The sequence below is a fragment of the Triturus cristatus genome, chromosome 10 (genome assembly GCF_964204655.1).
Source record: "Triturus cristatus chromosome 10, aTriCri1.1, whole genome shotgun sequence".
Lineage (NCBI taxonomy): Eukaryota > Metazoa > Chordata > Amphibia > Caudata > Salamandridae > Triturus > Triturus cristatus.
Window position 1 is genome coordinate 885,009,143 of NC_140593.1, and position 19,053 is coordinate 885,028,195.

The 19,053-nt window shown below is 45.1% G+C and overlaps 1 protein-coding gene across 17 annotated transcripts in view; it reads right to left on the reverse strand.

Moving 5' to 3' along the window:
• The window catches only part of LOC146796177 (uncharacterized), a 1,057,178-nt gene that overhangs the window by 449,189 nt on the left and 588,936 nt on the right, over nucleotides 1-19,053 (reverse strand). For all 17 annotated transcript variants that reach the window (XM_085628582.1, XM_085628595.1, XM_085628592.1 and 14 more), the window contains 3 exons: nucleotides 17,755-17,919; nucleotides 16,771-16,941; nucleotides 15,313-15,480 (listed from right to left, as the gene is read on the reverse strand). In XM_085628582.1, the coding sequence (XP_085484708.1) occupies nucleotides 15,313-15,480; nucleotides 16,771-16,941; nucleotides 17,755-17,919 (504 nt within the window). The remainder of the gene's footprint in view (nucleotides 1-15,312; nucleotides 15,481-16,770; nucleotides 16,942-17,754; nucleotides 17,920-19,053) is intronic.

Genomic DNA, 19,053 nt, shown 5'->3' on the forward strand with positions numbered 1-19,053 from the left:
AGTGGTTAAGATTGATTTACATACTTCCTGTAGGAAAGTGCGCCCTTTTTGACATGTTCACTCCCACTTTTTGCTTGGTGTTTTATGCAATTTTGACTGAAGTTCCCTGGGTTCCTCCTAACCAGGTCTCCAGTGTTAGTGCTCTTTCCCTAAAACAAGATGACTGTTCAATTATTCCCCAATTGGCAAGATCTTTAGAACCTCTGTAGTCCCTAGAAAATGGTACCCCTTGTACTTAGGGCATGGGTACTAAAGAGGGTCCCTATGGACTGAAGCATGCATTGAGTCACCCTAAAGACCCACCACCAAACCCAGGCAGACTGTCATTGCAGGTTGCATAAAATGGTGCAGATAAAGTGTCAAAACACAGCACACACCCGGAGTGTCATGCCCACAGACACTGCATGTGTTATATGTAAGGCACCCTTACAGCAGGCCTTATAGCCCTAAGGGAGGGTGCATTATATTCCTTATGAGAACATATCTGAATGAGCACATATGCCCCTGTGCTGTCTAGTTCAATTGCTAGATAGTACAAGTAAACAGGGAAGCCATTTTAAGTATATATACTAGGCACTAGTCATTACAAGTTCCCCAACTACAATATTTGGTTTCACTGAAATCTATGGTTGTTGGTATCAAACACCTTGTCTTAATAAATCTATACTGATGCCAGTTGTGGATTTATTAAGAGATGCACCTAGAGGGCATCCAGGAGGTGCCCCTGAAAACCTACCAGCTTCTTGATGTGCTGGCTGATTGGCATCGTGCAGTCTGCCACCAGGTTTCTGACCCCAGGAGGTGAGAGCACATGCTTTCAGAGGTCAGAAACAATGCAGAGTCTGGCAGGAGGTGTTTACACCTCCTCCAGTAGGGTGGCTAGTGAATCTACATACCAAGGCCATAGGCTTTGAAGCCTCTGCCACCGCTGATATGCAATCCCGGCTTCCTCCAGACCTGGGAGATGACACCCCCTGCCCTGAGACCCATTCGTCACCAGGACAGTTGGAAAATTAGCTATGGAAAGAGGTGTGGTGCACTACCAGACCAGTCACACCCCTAAGGTGGGCTTCCTGAGGTGCTCCACCAAAGAAGAATTTTACCAGCTTATTTTTGGTGGAATTAAGAACTCTGGGACAGGGTTATGTCCACTCCTCACAAGTAGTGGTCATATAGGAGGTACATTGACCCCAAGGATAAGTGGCCTATTGGCTACTACCCTCCACTCCCCATAACACCCCTAAATTCAGTATTTAAGTGTTCCCATGACACCAGGAACTCAGATTCACCTGTCAAAAGAAGAAGGACCAAGAAGAGCCAAAGAAGGGAGAACTGCGGACTACTGGTGAAGTTTGGTGCCAAACCCTGCCTGCCTGCTCCTGACAATCGGGACAACCCAACTCGTCCTGCATCTGTGAATCCTCCAACAGTCTCAGAGGGCTTCCAGAACTTCACCAAGCCTCCAGTTCATCATTCTGAGGACCACCGAGTCCACCGACCCAGCAGCCGCTCAGGAGGAGGTCACCATGCTCCAGGAGGTAAGATCTGTCTCCCCACCAGGTGTGAAGACGCCAGGACCAACCCAAGCTGCCATGCACCAATACCTGGGGTATCGGACCCCTTGCAGCATCGAAAGCTTGTTTGACGTCCAATCCGGACTCAAAACGCCAAAACGACTGACAAGCGACCAGCAGACAAGGGAAGTCAGCATCGTAGAGATCAACACCGTGGGTGGCCCAGTTGTCCTGTTCTGCCCCCTCTGCAGGTCTAACCAAGAACCATGAGTGCCTTTGACGAACAGGCCCAGCCGACCAAAACCCTCTGAACCCAAGCTCCCCGGCCCTGGCCCACGACAACACACTGTGCCCCCGGCTCCCAGGATCCTCACGAACCGAGCCCGCCGTGGCAGCTCCTGGAATTGACCCCCAAGTCCCCCTCTGCAGCCTGTTTCTAGGTGACTCCCCTCTTTGCCATCGATGTAGCCTGCAACCCATCCAGCACCTCTGCACCCGGACACTCCAGAGCAGGTGAACTAGAACTGCTAGTGGTACTTTGGACCTTGGCCCCTTAGTACCTTAAGTCCTAAAGGAGATCCCTGGAATATGATTGTAAGAACCTGTATGCAGTTTCTTTCTCTATAGGAAAGCAATACCACGTAAAAAACACATTTGTGTTACATTTTACTTACCTGTAAAAATGTATATCTTGAAAAGTACTTACTCAATTACGAAGGTATTGGTGTTAAAATATATATAAAAATACCTGTTATTTTTCTAAAATTGGTCTTGAGCTCCTCCTTGAGTGTGTGTCCCATATATTGTATTGACTGTGTGTGTTCCAACAAATGCATTGACGTTACCCTCTGATAAGCCTAAACTGGTCCCCCACACTACCACAAAAGAGAGTATTTGGGATTATTAATTTCAGCCCTGTAAGCCAATAAGGGTCGTCTGGACTTTGTACATGGTGTACCTCGTTTTGGTACACTACATAAAAGGCCAGCTTCCTATAGCTGCAACGCCAGATGTTTGTAAGTATTAATGGACATCTATGTGTGGTTTCTGCGTCAAAATGACTCCTGTCAATAATGAACGTGATACATAGTACTTGTTTATTAAGGAAGTGTTTCAACTGCTTTTTTTGATAAAGGATGCTGCCACAAAGATTCAGCTTTGAGTGTTGAAAGTGTATCTTTTAGAGCAGTTGCCCAGGAATTTTTGGATGGATCTATATGAATTGATTTCCAAATTAGGGCCTTGAGTGTTTCAATGTCTGCTATATGCATCAAAAATAAGTATTTCAAAAGTCCTGATTTATGGGCCAGGTTTTGTTCGGTTTTAGCCCACATACTCAAGCCTTATTTGGCACTGCAAAGCATCCGCTGGTAGGCCAAATAGGATGCCGAAAACTGCATTGTGTAACATTTAAAAATCATGTACGTTTATCTGTAAAGATTAGGCGCCATAGGCCAAAGTTAGAATTCATTTGGCCTTTACCACATGAAGTAACGGGATCAGCAAGGGATTTGCTGTATTGGCCAGGAGTTCCCGGAAGATGAAATTGAATGAGGCAAGCTTGGACTTCAGTGTGTTCAGGGGCTCAAGGTGAAAAGTGTGCTCCTGGAGCCAAGCTTCCAGGTATTATAGGACCATTTTCCTTGCAGTATGTATCCAGAACGCCAAGAAGTCTCTGAAGGCTGTGTCAGATTGGCTCAGTAGGAATACACCGTCTGCATATTGCAAGGTTGAAATCGCTTGTTTTGGGGGATGAGAGTCTGCTTGGCTTAATCGAGTTGTGAGATCAGCCTGAAGCAAATTGAAAAGAAGGCTGGCAAGGACACATCCTTGCTTTAATCCTCTGTTTGGATTCTGGTGGATAAGAGGTGGTTTTCTCCTACCTTGACTTGGGCCCATGTATTTTTGTACAAGAGCTGAATTGCATGGAGGAGATTTGATGAAATGTTCATTCTTTGGAGTTTTTCCAAAGTAGAGCCCTGTCTACACAGTTGAATGCCTTTGAGAAATCAATAAAGCAGGAGTAAAGCAACTGACCTTTACTGATTGATTTTCCCACAAGCATTTGAAGTGCAACCAGGTTATCTAGTGCGCTTGATTCAGGCCTAAAACCAGTCTGGTAAAAGGAATTCGCTTTTTGGTCACTTCCCACAATTCTAGATCTTCTAGAAGAAGCCTTGCAAAATATTTAGCCTGTGTCAACAAGGCAATCAACCGGCAGCTCTCCGGGCTTGCAGAGGGCCCTTTTTCTAAATTGGGTGCAGCATTGAGCCATGCCAAGAAGCAGGGACTGAGTGAGTTGTCATGCTGTGATTAAAAAAATTAAGAAATGTTGTCTAGTACGCTATATCTTGTTTAAAAATAATCTAAAGCAAGCCATTTGTGCCAGGGGCACCATGACAACTACTTTTGATGATGCAATTTTTTATCACTTTTTGCTGGTACTCCATGGGGGACCATGAATAAAGATGCAGGATTAGCTGGGAATCAGGTGTGTCCCCGTAGTACAAGGATTGAATGTGCGATATTCATGACCGGGGTTCCTCAACGTTCCATTCAATTCCAGAGGAGGTGTTTTGAAATCGCCTGATCACATTCTAAAAGACTGGCTGGTTTTTGCTGGAGCATGATCTGCGAAGTTCTGTCCTGGTCTAATTTTCTTTGTTTTGAAGCCCAAAGAGATTTTTTTATCGGCTTTCCTTGGTATTTTTCTTTTTTCTTTTCCTCCAATTGGATCTCCTAAGGAGTTGATGGCATTGGCTTGCTTGTTCAGGATTTTCTTCTCATTTCTCAATGATTTGTTATACCAATTCTTAATTTGCGAATTGCTAGGCCTTGCTGGGCCATTGATAGAACAAACAATAATGCATCCACAATTTTGGCCTACCAAGCATCTCTATGACATGAGCCATACCAAGCAACAAATTACTCACAGTGACCAACATAGATGGACTTTGTCAAAAGGCGGAGGGCTAAAAGGATAATATCAACCACTGCAGCTGGCAGATCGAAAGCATTTAAATGCCAGTGGTCAATCTAGACGAAAGGAGGTGTAGGTTGCAGAGACTCAGGTGTAGGATCCTCTCCTGCTCCTGAGACAGAAGACCCTCCCGAAGGGGGGGCAAATGCTCATGCTCAGAAGCTTTGCATACCATACCATCCCTGTCTCATTAAAATGGCTCAGGGATGGTATGTCTGGATTATTCTCAGAACACCATACAGGAGAGGTAGCGGGTGGGAACGTGTACAAGAGACCCATGTCCCACCGTTATGCAATGCAGCAGTGATGCAGCTGTCACAAGTGTGAAGTCTGGGTGAGGAAAGGAGAATGTCCTGGCACAGATCAGTTCGTACTTGTTTGCTACCAGAACATCCAGAGCCATCTCCTGTGAAGTCTGAATGGAATCGAGAAGCCATCCTGATTCTGGGCTGACTGATACCTGAGGTTCCACTGTAAGGCATGCATGCATATGTCATCAGGCTTTCAGGGTAAGGAGGATGAATGAGGCTACCAGTCCAAGAAAGTTCAGAACCATCATCACAGAGAACCAGGACTGAGCCTGATACAGCCCGGATCACATCCTGAATGTCCTGAAGTCGTTGAAGTGATGGAAAAGCCTTGAACACCACTGTGCCAAGGATAGTCCCTACGAAGATAATTCTCTGCATAGGATTCATGTGGGACTCGTGGAGTGAAAACCTCAAAGCATGGCTTAGCTCAAGTTACCATGTGTGTGTCTGTGAGAGCCTTGTTAAATGGCAATAACAGCTACACGAGGATGGGCCAGGTTGATGGATCTTAGTAAATAAATCTGCCTTACTTTCAACAGTAGGAAACTGTATGCCTAGTACTTCTGCTCTTCACACCCTAAAGCAAAAGAAGCACTTTCTTCTGTTGGTGGGCCAGGGGGCCTGTTGAGCTCAGTCTTTGGAGATACAGCCAGTCCACTGGTATTCTGTAAAGTCAGATACGGCCCATCATCAATATTGTGAGGGGAAAGCAAATTGGCGCACTCCTCATTATCATCAGTGTTGGAAAAACATGTTGTATGCTCACAGAGTTGAATCCCAATAATGCCTCTAGCCTCCGATAGTACTGGCATTGAGGCAGAGGATTAGAGCTTGGTTTCAAAAGGATTAGCTGCATATTTGTAGGTTTGTAGCATGACAATGGCCTGGTCTGGGCTGACATTGGTTCAGGTGTGGGGATCGGTGTTGGAGTTGGATCTGGGGCTTGCGCAAGTGGAGTCAGTATCTACACTAGGTTAGAAAAGGAATGTGTGGACCCAGAAGCCAGGTGGAAGTCTAAACCAGTGCACATATGGCTCAAGGTGGAGGTTGAAAACAGGGCAGGGTCTGCCAGCAGAAGGCCAAAAGGAGCTCCTGTGGCTCCTTGGGGCCCAACGACAAGTTAGAAAGAACTGGGAACATCTGAAAGGGTTGCAGGGTGGCCTCCATGAAAGACACTAAAAAAGAAAATAAGTGAAAAATGAATTTATAAAGCGGAACACTTGCTCAGAAAAAAGCATCAAGGCGTTAAAAAGCCCTAGCTCCACTTCAGTGATCCAGCAAGAGGACTGAACCTGGTGAGTGAATAGCCAGGTTTTCAGATGTTTCAAAACAAAAAAAGTGATTAGAAGATTCCAGAAGTCATAAAGGTAAGTTGTTCCACAGCTTGGCTTCTAGTACTGCAGCCAAAGAGACACCACACCTCCTACAAAGAAACCTCGGGGCTGCAAGACAAAGACAGTAGATGATTTTTAAAAATCTTGCGGGAACAAAGGAGACGATGCTCTGAAGATTTGAGGGCCTTGCTTGAAGATTGCTCCATGAATGTGGGATAGAATTTTAAGTTGGATTCCTTTTGGTATCGACAGCCAATGGAAACCTTTTAAACTAGTCAACATCGATCAGTGCCTCAAAATGTTAAGTAGGAGCTTAGCAACTGCATTTTGAATGAGCCAGAGTTTGCAAATACAGTTTTTTTACATCCCAAAGTACAGGGTATTAGAACAGTCAAGTCTGGAGGTGGTTACGGCATGAATAACAGTCTTCCTTTGTAGAATGAAGGAGAAATGGGAATCAGATTTCACTCCTAAATGCATAGTACTTGAAATGAAAGAGGAGGATCTAATTTACAAGGCCACAAATCGCTATTCCAAATCTGAGCGTTTGGGCCTAGGATGAGCAACTCCTTTTTATCCGAATTGAGCTTCAAATGGTTTTGATTTATCCATAAGGCTACAGATGAAAGACATTGTCTGAAATTGTGCTTGGTGGAACTCATATCATCTAATAGAGAGGCAATTAGTTGAGGATCATCCGCGTAGGATAGTACCTCAAAGCCATAATACCATATAACTATGGCTAATGGAGCCATAACATTTTTAATAGGATGGGACTCAGGACAGAGCCCTGAGGTACACCATAATCAAGTTAAATCTTTTCGGATGTGTGCGGAAGAAGCAAGACCGAATAAGATCTGGATCTGTCCGTCAGAAAATTGGCGAGCAATGCTAGAGCAGTTCCCTTGACACCAATCTCCTCCAGCCGAAAATAATAATTTAATGGAATATAGTGTAGAAAGCCACCGATGAATCCAAGCGAATTACCACAGCAATGCCCTTATTGTCAAATATAGATTTCAGATTCACTGAAATTGTTAAAAGTAGAGATTTAGAGAAGTGAGCTGCATGAAAACCAAATTAAGAAGTGTCCAAAAATGATGATGATCCAAAAATGTCATTAATATCGAGTTTACATAGGATTCTAGCATTTTTGCTGGAACAGGTAACCGAGAAATAGGGCTGAAGTTTGTGGCAATAGAAAGGTCAGCGTTGAGCTTCTTCAAAATGGGTATAACAAATGACGATTTACAGGCTTCTGGTAAAGCAGTACACCATTTGCTACAGGCCTGGATTGGGGTTCAAAGGCACTTGCTGGGATGGATCTTTTCACTGTCGCCCCTGGCCTACTCACCTCATTTCGAACAGCAGGATGGTGTGAGTCCTGATTAGTATACTTACATTTATTGTGAATTTTCGATTTCAACTTACCAGAATACTTCTAGTGGGAACGGGAATTCATGCTCGACCGGCCTTTTGAACAAGATCACGAACAGCCCTGCGATTTGGAACGGGACTTAAATTTCAACCTGTTATTATGTGATATAAAGTTTCACCTCCTACATCCAGATCATCTTCGAGTGCATGAGAGCACATTTATTGCAAGACTTGAATTCTTGACTGGAGCCCAAGCACCAGAGAGACAAGTCTTGTAGGTCCAGGATGAAAACTGCTTCCTGAAGTCTCAGCACAGCTTGAATCCAGCTTTCAGGATGAAACACCTTTCCAAGCACACTGTAGAAATAATTTGGAAGTCATCGGAAGGCCAGCAAAGTTGGGAATGTAGCTACGGTTCTACATTGAAGGGCGCAGAAAGAAAGGGACTGCCACCAGTGTGAGTGTGCACTTAAATGTGGTTCTGCTCCGTCACTTCCAGGGTGGTACGAAGAGACCACAGAGCCACATGGCGCCATGTTTCCACACACAGTGGCATTGCTGGAAAACTCTCCAGATCCAGTTTGGAACATGGGTGCATTTTAAAGGCTACAAAACTGTGGTTAGAATTATTCATCAGAAACATTTGTTGTAGGGTCTGACCCATTGAACCAGAAGACCTTAGTTCTAAAACAGGCATTTTTATTTGATTAAACTGGGCCATCATTGTGGGCACAATTTTGAAGGATTTCCTTCATGCGTAAACTAGACTTGCTGAAGGAAAAAGGTTATGACTATACAATCAAAACTGACGAGCAATACTCAAAGCAGTAGGAGATATTCATAACATTTTCCTATGGGTGCACTTCAATTAAAACTCTTTGTTCCGGTTGTCCTTTGACTCCATAAACATGAGGATGGCAACAATGAGATCCATTAATCCACCACCCAAACTGGAACAGGGATCCTACCTGTAGGAAGCTGGCTCTGTATATACTACACCAAAGTAAGGTATAGTGTGCACAGAGTGCAGTGGATCCACAGAGGTAGGCAGAGGTAAACGTAGATAATCTCTTACTCTCTATTTGTGGTAGTGTGGGAGAGCAGTAAGGCTTTATCAGAGGGTAGTGTTTTGCATTTATTGTAAACACTCAGGCAAGAAATTATGTCACACACTCAAAGACTGAACTCAGACCAATTTGTTTGTATATAAATATTATTTAGTTGTCTTTTTGTTTTCTAGAACCAAGCCGGGCCAGGTACAGGTAAGTATAACAATACTTTGCAAGATTATGTAGTTAAATATAGTTTGACTGCAGTTGAATGCAATTGGATTGGTTACAGGTTAGTCATATGTTCATAAAACAGTTATAATTACTTTTCAGTTACATTTCAGATTACTGTGTACGTTACTTTTCAGATTAATTTTTAAGTTACTTTTTCTACTCAGTATGATATGCCTAGATATCACACTGGGACATTTCCTAAATAAAACATAAGTAAATCAGTGTTTGTAAATATGCAGTTTCTTAAGGTATCATACAATTCACCTCCACACAGACAAAACAATTTTCACAAGAAAGTAGTCAATGCAGTTCTATGGGAGAAAATCAGGTTATCGGTTTAATGGTACGTACTTGGGTTTAGGGGTTGGTTTCCTTGGGTTAGAATCAGGGTTCCCCCAGGGTCAAGGATGCACACACAAAGCACCCTCAGTGGCACTAGGGCGGCGGGGTGCTGAGGCCCAATGTTATCCAATAGGGCATATGTGGCCTCGGGTTGGTGGCTGCTCACGAGCAGGCCACAAGGTTGTGAGAGCGAAGCACCTGGACTTAGGCTCAGGGCAAAGGGGAATCTGATTTAGCACTCAAGGTGCACCCACAGCGGCACAGGGGCAGGCGGCTGCAGGGTACTGTTTTGGAGTCCGGTGCCCTGTTGATTTCTAAGGGGATTCTCCCAATGCAACAAACACTGCATGCTCGAGACGAAGATCTTCTGGAGGTGACCACCGGTTGGAGAGGTCAGTTGGGATGTCTTGGGATGCCGGGACACCGTCGGTTGAGCCACCCAAGGCCGTGGGATGTCGGGTGCAGAGGTGTCTTTTGGCACCTGGTTTTTCTTACCAGCTCTGGTGGCGGTCAGGTGGATCCTCCAGAAAAGGGCTGCAGGCATCGGTTGGAGACATGAGGTAGGTCAGGGATCACCAGATCCCAAGTCAGGATCACCGGTAAGACCTTCTTGTGGTGTTGAGCCACTCAAACTCGGGCCATGGGCGCCGGGTGCAAAGTGGTGCAGACTTGTGGATTAGGCCGGAGCCAGAGTCTGTTGGTGAGCAAATCCGGTGCTCATGGGAGACTAAGCCTGGTGGGGAAGGCAGGGCAGGTCCTCTGGGTTCTGGGGGGCTGGTGGCTGCAGGACACACCGGGATTTCGCTGGAGCAGGTCGAGGTCGGGACAGGCTGGTAGGGCTGGAGCAAGTCAGTTGGTGTCCTCCTTTTCTTCAGCACAGCTCTTCAGTCCTTCTTCTTCTTGTTTCTTCTTGTCTGAGGAGGCAAGTTCAGGTCACTAAATACTAAATTTAGGTGTGCTACAGGTAGGTACAGGTCGGGACCAATTAGTCCTTTCCGGTACACCCCCTATTATGCCACCCTCCAATGGGAGGGGGTATAAGCCTCATTATGGTTGGCTGGGTTCCCCCATCTGCAAGATGGCAAGGACTTGGGTCTGCTTCACCTCGCCTCCTCCACCTGAGGGGTGGGGTTGGCAAAGGTGGGCACACCTCTCCTAACTTGGTTTCCCCGCTGATTCTCTCACCCCAAGTGGCTTGGAGCAGCAAATGGATGGGGTAGCTCACAAAGGCGTGGACCCGGCCCATCCCCTAGCCAGTATGTGCTTTGTTTCAGGAATCCGAGAGCGACAGGCTCTAGACCCAGGGGTCCAGAATAATGTCTGGTGGTGGCAGCTGACAAGCAGCCACTCAGCCGGGACACTTGAGTTAGGTCTTTTTTCAGGGGGCATCTCTAAGATGCCCTCTGAGTGCATTTTTCATTAAATCCCACAATGGCATCAGAGTGAGTTTAATGTGCAGAGAAGTTTGATACCAAACTTCTCACTTTTCAGTAAAGCCATTATGGTGCTGTGGAGTTTGTGACGACAAACTCCCTTACCATATACTCTGTATGGCATTACTGCACTTACAATGTGTAAGAACTGACTTAGGCACTGTAGGGGTAACAGGGCTAATGCACCTGTACACTCACTACTGGTATAGTGCACCCAGCTAGAGGGTTGGCCAGGGCAGTGGTTTATAGGCATGGCACACAGGGATGTGTGCCATGTCGACTCTTCACTTTGTCTGCTCCAAAATATGCAGTCTGCAATGGCAGTGTGCGTATGTAAAGCTACAGGGTCTCTATAATAATTGCTGCAGCCCCCTTAGGGGCTTTCCCTGGTCACACTGCCCGTGGTACCTCTGGTACCTTTTACAAGAGGACTTATATTTGGCCAGAGAGTTGCCAATTGGGTTTTGCAACATCACAGTTTAGTGAAAGAAAACAGGTCCTGGGTACCTGGTTGGCTGGAACCGAGGGCACACTCAGTCAAAGTACATCAACATTAGGCAAAACGTGTGTGTGTGGGGGGGGGGCAAGCATGCAGAAAGAGGCACTTTCCTATACAACAACAGAGGATGAGACTATCCTTTCCCTAGAGAGTCTTCATTGTCTGAGTGGAAGAACCTGGAAAATTCATCTGCATTGGCATGGGCAGTTCAAGGTCTATGTTCCACTGTAAAGTCCATTTCCTGTAGGGAGATGGACCACCTCAAAAGTTTAGGATTTTCACCTTTGATTTACATTAGCCATTTGAGAGGTCTGTGGTCAGTTTGAACTGTAAATTGAGTATCAAACAAGTATGGTCTCAACTTCTTCAGGGACAAAACTACATCAAAGGCCTCCTGCTGAATGGCAAACCAACGCTACTCTCTGGGGATTAACCCCCTGCTTAAAAAGCAACAGGCTGGTCCTTAGCCTTCATCATTGGTCTGGGATAGGACCGCGCCTGTCCTTGCTCAGAGGCCTCAGTCTGCATAATGAACTGCTCAGTGTAGTCTGGAGCTTTGAGAATTGGTGCTGAGCACATTGCCTCTTTCAGGGTGTCAAAAGCGTTTTGACAGCTAACTGTCCTGTTTACCGTTTTGGACATCTTGAAGGTGAGTTCTGTGAGGGGTGTCACAATGGATCCGTACCCTTTCACAAACCTACTGTAGTACTCAGTCAAGCCAAGGAATTCCCTGAATTGGGTCTGGGTTGTTGGAGCTTCCCAGTCTAGGATGGCCTGGTTCTTGGGTTATAAAGGTTGCACCTGGCCCCCGCCAACAAGGTGGCCCCAGTATACAACTGTTGCCTGCCCTATCTGGCATTTTGATGCCTTGATAGTTAGGCCTGCAGTTTGCAGGGCTTTTTAAACCGTCCAAAGGTGGATAAGGTGATCCTGCCAGGTGAAGCTAAAGACAGCAATATCATCAAGATAGGCTGCACTAAAGGCCTCCAATCTAGCAAGGAATTGGTTCACCAACCTTTAGAAGGTGGCAGGGGCATTCTTAAAGCTCATCAAGTGTGGAGAATGCTGTTTTCTCATTGCCTCCAGGAGCATGCCAATCTGCTAGTACCCTGTAGTTAAGTCAAAGGTACTAAGACATTTGGCTGCACCCAATTTGTCTATCAACTCATCAGCTCTTGGTATGGGATGAGAATCTGTCTTGGTGACAGATTTGAGTCTTCTATAGTCCACACAGAACCTAATTTCTCCCTTGCCGCCCTGTGGATGAGGTTTGGACACTAAAACCACTGGGCTGGCTCAGGGGCCCTCTGAGGGTTCAATCACCCCTAACTTCAGCATCTTGCAGACCTCAGCTTAGATGTTCTCCTAACTTGATCAGACTGTCGATAGATTTTGTTTTTGACAGGTACACTGTCCCCAGTGTCCACCAGTTTGTCTGATCAGGGGTCAAGGGGAAGAGCATAGCATACTGCTGAAAGACTTGCTTACAGTCAGCCTGCTGTTGGGCAGTGAGGGTGTCAGGATCCAAAACCCCCACCCTATGCCTTGGTTGGAATTACAACAGTGCAGCTTTTTGGTCATACCAGTGCTTCTGGAGCTCCAGTCTGGCCTCAAGATATGTGGAAGCTTTTTCCATGTATTCTGCCATTCTGGACCTTAGGCCTAGTACATATTCCACAATATCCTGTTTGGGTTCTTGGATAGGTTTCTCCCAACCCCTTTAACAAGACAGAGTGGCCCCCTAACTGGATGGTTAAACAGAAGTTCAAAGGGGAAACAACTCTACTCCCTTCTGAGGCACCTCCCTGTAGATGAAAGGCAAGCATGACAAGAGGACATCCCATCTCCATTTGAGTTTTTCAGGGAGCCCCATGATCATGCCCTTCAACATATTGTTGAACCTTTCAACAAGACCATGGGTTGGTCGGTGGTAGGGTGTAGTAAACTTGTACTGCACTTCACATTCCTTCCACATGTGTTTGAGGTATGCAGACATGAAGTTTGACCCTCTGTCTGACACCACCTCCTTAGGAAACCCTACCCTAGTGTAGACATCAATGAGGGCGTTGGCTACTGCAGGAGCTATAATAGTCCTAAGGGGGAATTTCTTCTGGATACCTGGTGGCATGAGCCACTACCACCAATATATATTTGTTCCCTGAGGCTGTGGGAGGTTCAAGTCGACCCACTATGTCCACACCTACCCTTTCAAAGGGAACCCCAACTACTGGTAGTGGAATTAAGGGGACCTTTGGGTGTCCACCTGCTTTGCCACTGGCTTGACAGGTGACAAAGGAGCTGACAAATACCTTTACTTTCTGGGACATCTGGGGCCAGTAAGAATGGCTAAATAGCCTTTCCCAAGTCTTGGTCTAGCCAAGATGCCCCGCTAGGGGGATGTCGTGAGCCAAAGTGAGTAAAAACTCTGTACATTTGAGGCACTACCACTCTCCTAGTGGCACCAGGGTTGGGGTTTCTGGCCTCAATATACAGGAGTCCCTCCTCCCAATAGGCTCTGTGGGTACCACTGACATCTCCCTTTTCCTGTGCAGCAGCTTGCTGACTCAGGCTTTCAATAATTGGGCAGGTCTGCTGTCCAAGGCACAGCTGTTCCCTAGTGGGTCCCCATGGGCATAAGAGCTCAACCTGGTAATGGTCAAGTTACATTGACTCAATTCCCTCTGGGGCTTCCAAGTCCTCTCCCTGAGGAGAGGGGTCCGGAGTCTTTGGCTGTTCAGAAGCTGGTTTCACAGTCTTCTTACCTTTCCTCTTGGAAGGTTGGACCATTCTTTCAGGATTCAACACTTCTTTTTCACCCTGTTTTTAGCTCTGTGCTGTAGTCTTGATACACAAATCTCAGGGATTTCCAGCATTGCTACATGGGTGTTCAATTCTACCTCAGCCCATGCTGAGGTCTCCAGATTGTTTCCAAGCAGACAGGCAGCTGGAAGCTTTGAAGCCACCACTACCTGTTTCAGGCCAGTAACTCCCCCCCCCCCTCCCCCCAAAAGTCTAATATTAACATAGCCATGGCATGGTTAGGAGTAACACTGTCAGCGTTGGTGACTGGATAAGATTTTCCAATCCGGTATTGCTCTGGGGAACTAGTGCATCTCTCACCATGGTGACACTGGCACCTGTATCCCTCAGGGCTTCTATCCTAGTCCTATTTATCCACGGGTATTATAAATACTTCTTTAAGTTGGGTGGCCACACAGCTAAAGTGGCAAACTCAACTTCACCCTCAGTAACTAGAACGGCTTCTGTGTGAACCATAATTTGCTCCGGGTACAATGTTGATACCATCTGGAGATTGGCTACACCAGTACTAACTGAAGGAGGACAATGGAGCTTCTTGTTAGGAAAAGTAACATATCCAGTTAAATGTTCTAACCTCTTACAGTTGAAACACCAGGCCTTCTGGGGATCAAAGTTCTACCCTTTGTACCTACCATTGGACTGGGGAGAGTTTTGGGACACAACCCCCTTAGCAGGTTTTTGTGGCCCTTTACCAGATTCTGGCTTTCTGTCTTTGAGGTTCTCACCTCCTTTTCCCTGAGAAGGTTTGATAACCCCTTTCTTTTGGTCACCCCCCGTGACTGATTTTGTTACCCTAGTCTTGACACAGTGGTCTGCCTTCTTTCCCAATTTTTGGGGAGAAATTAGACCTAGGTCTACCAGATGTTGATGCAACTTCTCATTAGAGCAATTACTCAAAATATGTTCTTTCATGAAAAGATTGTAAAGTCCATTGAAATCATGCACATTGTTTCCGGTTAACCAACCATCTAGTGTCTTAACTGAGTAATCTACGAAGTCAATCAAGGACTGGTTTTGGGTTTAGTGAGCCCCCCTGAATCTAATCCTATATTCCTCCTGTAGCCCTTACATGTGAAGGCAACCTTGAAGGAAATCACACTATTTCATAGACTAACAAACGTCCTCAACGAATAACAGTTATTTACATACATTCTCCTGTACAACACATTACAGTCATCTTGCGCATATTCGCTTATCCAACACGTTACAAATCTGGACATGACACTCCATAAATGACTCAATACCTGCACAACAGAAGACAAGGAATGCATTTAAGAAGGAGTGTTCAGATTTCAGATGGTAAAGGCAAGTTTAGGGCTTATTTCCCAGCAGGTATAAACATACATACTAGTTAACAATCAATCAGCTCATACTATATTTACAGACTGACAACTGAAAAGTTAAGTTGCTTTCACTCACCTTCTAATTGCGGCCTACGATTGGCCATTTCCATCCTCCGCATCTCCCTGAACCCTGGCGTTGCTCCAGTTGCTGTGCTGCTGGTGACCGGGCTAGGCATCCTGGTGTGTGGGATCATGGCACCCCTCATGAAGCCTGGTGAATAAGAGGGGCTTCTCTGGCTTGCCTCTGTTTTAATAAGAGGAAAAGGAAATAGAGAGCTGGACAGACAGCATACATAAGTATAAGTAAACTAAGTCAAAATTCGACTTTGCCACTTAAGCCAGCAAGCTAGATTGAGTTCAATGTGTGCTCTATTTGAGAAGTTGAGAGAATATGCAGTGGTCTTGAGTCTACCAAGTCAGTCACAATTGCACAAGCAAATCTGGAACACTGGTCCAGTCTCCTGAAAAGTTGAAAGCATCACTAGGAGTTCTGCTTAAGGAAAATGGACATTGTGAGGGAGCCAGTGAATCTTGACTGCTTAAACTTGAATGTACCAGCCTACTGAGTACTAAAGATGGAATCAAAGTGCTGTCTAAGCAGAGGAAGAAAATTACTAAGAGTGTGTGCTATTCTTAATAAACATGGAAGCAAACCTTCACTTTTTGGAGAAGAAAGTAACAAAGAGCCACAGACAATCGTGAGCTGGTGACACATTGGAGCAAAGAGCAATGGTAACCCAACTTTCAGTATGTGCAATCCTTGTCATTAATGCACTTTATAACAGACATGCAACATGTTTTCACAATGTCTTCCCGCGGAACATCTGGGACAACGTAGAGCAGTAGATACCAGAAAGACTCTTGAGACCCCTGCCCCCCAATATGTAAGCAGTGCTTGATGAATGCTTTTCGCCAAATTCAGCCGTTGAAGTTAAGTCATGGAATCTGCCATAGGCTTATTTAGGCTGGTCCTAACTTGCACAATCCTTATCATTTTTACAAGGTCAATGAAAATAAATGAACAAAAGGTCGAGCAGGGTTAAGACTCTCACCCAACCAATGTGACAAATGCATGGAATATTTTCAAGGTTATGGAAGGACATTGGTTCAATGCTCTGTAGGGATCCAGAGACCTAACTGACAAAGATTGTTTAGTAAAGGCCATTGTTCAAGATCATTGGTTACTACTTCTAGTTTGGCAAGAGATTGAGATTTGAGACTGGATGGAAGTTGCAGAGGTAAAAGGGATCAAGGCTATGGGATCACATAGAACTGTGTCAGGAAGTTCAAATGCGTGTCATTTTTAGTGATCGAGGAATGAGTGATGGTTATAGCAGCATTGACAAGCTTTGTGGCACACACGTCGTGGGGACAAGTGGGGGTCTTTATGATACCAGAGAGGAGTAATGCAGTGCTGAAAGACATTGTGTGAGAACTGCTAGCTAGGAGATTCAATAGGTCCATTAGACGTCACCTAGGGTGACTTTTAGCAATCTGCCTACAATCTGGATATTGGTGTTGGTGGACTACTTACCATTTGGCTGATGCCTGTTACTGTCCATCTCATTTCTCTGTGGATCCCTGAAGGCTGGTGATAAGTTGGAACTCATGCTACTGGTGGACAAGCTAGGAAGATTCACAGGGGGTCTCTTTGGCAAGCTTGTCAAGCCTGACAGATGGGAAGGGCTGCCTGGAGTTACTTCAACTTTAATGAGAGAGAGAAGAGCAAAGATAACTGCAACCATGTACATGAGATGGAAACGAGTGTCAGAACACGAATACATCACAGTATTTAATATTCGCTTTACCAAGTACTCCACCAGACTAATAGTATTAGCCACATCCTAATGTAATTCAATTTCAGGAATATGTGACCAACTAAACAGAAAGAATTTGCTTTCTGGCAAGGTTTAACTTACCTCAGCACTTCACGAGTAAAGCTTGAGACAGAGTGACTAACTGTGCAAAAAATCTTAATGGTATCCTCTGTGGACCTGTACACACTGACCTATCTAAAACAAGAATGTGATCTGCCACATTTCCAGGCAAGAAGATTTGCATAATGGAGTTTTTGCTGAGGACTACTGGTAAATACGCCACAGGTGTGCAAGCAAGATGGCAGCTTGTACTGCAATCTTAACTACCTCTAGTATGCTGATCAGGCAGACACCAACTACATTGGTATAGCAGAGGATGTGACACATGCACAGTCCTAGGGCCTCTGTAAAACTGTGGGCAGTGTCTGGTCTATGGCACAAAGATGCATAGCTTACCGTTGTGGACCCGGAAAGAGGCACAATATAGGTGTTGTGCCTCCATAGGAAAGTACTAGGAAGTTTAATTTGGGCCCTACATTCACAAACTTGATCTTCACATGCTATTGTCCCTCACAAATAGTGCTGAGCCCTTAGATAATATGTATGAACGATTCTGGGATCTCAAGATTCTACTTAGCATCCGCAAAGACCAGAGTGATGCTCTGGTCACAACATGTTGAAAGTAACAGGTTATGCCTTACCCTCATCATACAACCGCTTCATGCCAACATCAGCCCTCCTGGACTCTCGCTGCCGTGGGGACAGGCTAGCACTAGACATCTGAGCAGGGCTCATCCTCTGCACAGGTGTTTTCTTTAGGCAGTTCATAAGGGCTGGCAATTGTGTGGTACCTGGAGCAGCTTCAGCTATGGGGAATGTAAGCAGAAGGATGATCAAGCCATGGATCTTACAATGGACCAGATCCTAATGTCTCAAAGATGTAAAAACATTTCAAAGGCAGTAAAGTTTCAACAACCTTTATTCTTCATATACTAACATAAATTACAGAAAGGGGCATAAACCTACACAATCCCAGTAACATCCATTACAAAACCAACTTTCCATCTGAATATCCGGGTTCAGGAGAACACCATTTTGGTCCATAGGGTTCAGGAGATTCCACTCCATTTGAAAAATATTTAAAAGAGCAAGAATTCAGTACAGCAGAAGAGGATGCTTTGAAATAGAAGAAATAAAACCAGGATGATGATTCCCCTGGAGATACAATAATGTTAAGTGTCTTACTTTTCTCCTTAGGCTGCAGGAGGATACCATTTCCTTAGTCAAGCAGTCACACAGCTGAGGTTTGCACTGACTAGAAAGCAGATGAAGTGCAGTTTGCTGTAATTTTCACTACCCTTACTATAAGCATTTCCTGGGTTAATCAGAGATTAATGTACATTATCATCAAGGCAGGAGGCAGTGAGGTTTCCATTTTAAGAATGTACTCTTTGAGTTTGTAACAAATCCTTAACCAAGTTCTTTTTGGTGGAGAACATGAATTGATTATCCACATGCTATACTCATCGCCTTCCTTCACATAGATTTTGATTTCATATATTTGCTAATGCCCTCTGTGCATAAACTCCTCTTTTCTTATGATCCATGGTGGCCTAATCTCACCTCTTTTTTGGTACAGTGTTCCTTATGAATCTGTGTCTCTCCTGTTATGTTTGTGTGAGCTTTACTGCTTTACAGGGCACCTTTTGGTACCTTACCATCAAACCCACTCACACCGGCATGCACATGGTGTTTCACCCAGGCATGCACCTGGTGTTGGGTACTCTTACTGTGAAGGCAAAAAATGGACTATAGGATGCAGCTGGGTTAACAATAGCTCTCTAAGGTCAGAGACCTAGTGTACAGTAAATAAATAGAGGAGGCAGTTGGCCAATTCTACTTTGATGCTTTGCTTAATCAACTGGTTTATATGTTACACCACCAGTTGACCTTAAAGTCTGTGAAGGATTTTCTTGGGGTTCCAAGGTAGGCATAAGTTA